We start from the raw sequence: 1,819 nt of genomic DNA, 5'->3' as shown, positions 1-1,819 counted from the left end.
CAAGGTAGGTGCTGGCTACAATGTTCCAACCCTTCTTTATGCAGTACCTGTGGTTATAACCATGTCATGAGATGAACTATGAGCAGATCCAGATGCAATTTTCCCACTCCCCCTGCCCCTCTTCTGTGTTAGGTTTGTCCAGAAGACTGGGCATCTGTGCTGGAAATAGAGATTCTGACCCATCCCACAAAGTTGTCCCCTCTGGACCAGCTGGGTTCACATCCCTTCTTCCTCTTGTCACTTCTTGGTGCAGGAGAAGGATCTGAGAGGAGTTTTGTTCCAACCTCTTCTGGGTGTAGAGCTCTTCTGCCAGACTTTCCCTTCTACTGGGCAGAACGCTTTTAGCTTTTTATCTTTTGTGCACACATTGCTCCAGGGAAAAGGTGTTGCACCTGAGAATCACGTCAATCTTACTGGAGGCCTTTGGGTGCCTGGAATCAGGAACATTCTTGTGAGTAGGCAGGACAGCTACTGGAGAGGAGCAGAAGGTCCTGTGCCCCCTGCTAAGGATATGCTGCATTCCTTGTGCATGCCAGGAGCCTCCAAGCCTCCTTGCACCCTGTCCCTGTCTGTGCTTTTCTTTTTGCTGACTTTCGCCCGGTGCTATTAAGTGTCCTTGTCTGAGGTGTGTGTGATGCCAGTTCCCCTTACCTTCTCTGGCCTTCCCTGCCAATCACTGACTAGCAGGGGATCTCATTTCGGCAGTGTCCTGTCTTCCTCCTTCCTGCCTGTTAGTGTTGGCTTTGCCACCCAAGTAGTGCAGCGTTGCCAGTGTGCTTAACTCTGACTTGGCTTGTCTGTGGCCCATTTCAGTGCGATGAAGCAGCCTATGAGGAGCGGCAGTACCCAGCTGGGAAGTGGGCGTGTGTCACCAAGGGGGAGCCCATGTATGAGCAGAGCATCTCCATGAGCTTCATGAAGCTCATGCGCTACATCTGCACGGAGAACTCTGTAGGTGTGTGCAGGCAGGGGCTGGAGGGGGCTGGCAGGCTGCACAGAGGGAGGGCTCTGCTGTTGTTCATCAGGAGTGGGGAGGAGGGCTGTCACTACTGACCCAGCCATCTCACTGTGCCCACTGCCTTTCTACCTCCTTCCAGGTTGCTATCTGGGCATGACAGTCCCAGTGCTCAACGAAATCCACCTGACCAAGGAGGGAACTGAGCTGGAGCGAGAGGTCGTAACTGCCTATTATCTCCCGGGAGAGTTTCAGCAAAACCCCCCTGTTCCCACAGACCCTGAAATCCACATCACTGAGAGGGCACCACTCCGGGTTATAACCAGGTGACCCCAGCACCAGAGGTGTTTTCTCAGCTCAGCAGAGGTGTAGGAACTCCCTGCATGGCTGCTGTGGTTTCTTGAGCAGGGGGATGGGAGCCCTGGCTGTGGGAAGGGGGAATGTGCTAGCTCTGTTGCTTACTTTACTGCCTTTGCTGCAGGGTTTTCTATGGGATGACCACTGAGGAGACGATTCTGCGAGAGATCAGTCTCTTCTGGGAGCTTTTGGGCTCCACAGACGCTGTGCTCCGGGGAACATACATTGTGGCTGCTTACGAAAATCCCAGCATCCCTCAGCGCCGCAATGAGATCTGGTTCATCTGCCGAGCTGAGTGAGTCCCTTCTGTGACCGCAAACCACCCTGTGACTGGACCTGGTGTAGATGGCAGTTCTGACCTAAAGCAGACGAATGCACATCCTGACCCACCATTCACCCACAAAATGACAGACTAGGAGACTGCGGGGTGGGTTTGCACTCTGCCCTGCGAAGACTCAGCCAGGGGAAAACCTGCCTGGTCTGCATTTCACCTGTCCCCACCCAAGG

The 1,819-nt window shown here is 53.9% G+C and overlaps 1 protein-coding gene across 1 annotated transcript; it reads left to right on the top strand.

Annotated features, from left to right (window-relative positions):
• Positions 1-813: 813 nt before the first annotated feature.
• Positions 814-1,611, top strand: LOC104626248 (heme-binding protein 1-like; the record flags this gene model as incomplete). Its single annotated transcript, XM_010294121.1, has 3 exons — positions 814-955; positions 1,098-1,281; positions 1,437-1,611. Coding segments are annotated over 3 exons (501 nt in total), but the record flags the coding sequence as incomplete, so codon positions are not given.
• Positions 1,612-1,819: the final 208 nt, after the last annotated feature.

Source organism: Phaethon lepturus, unplaced genomic scaffold, assembly GCF_000687285.1.
Source record: "Phaethon lepturus isolate BGI_N335 unplaced genomic scaffold, ASM68728v1 Scaffold35099, whole genome shotgun sequence".
Classification (NCBI taxonomy): Eukaryota; Metazoa; Chordata; class Aves; order Phaethontiformes; family Phaethontidae; genus Phaethon; species Phaethon lepturus.
Note: the sequence above shows the minus strand (reverse complement) of the source record. Positions and strands in the feature narration are given on the sequence as shown.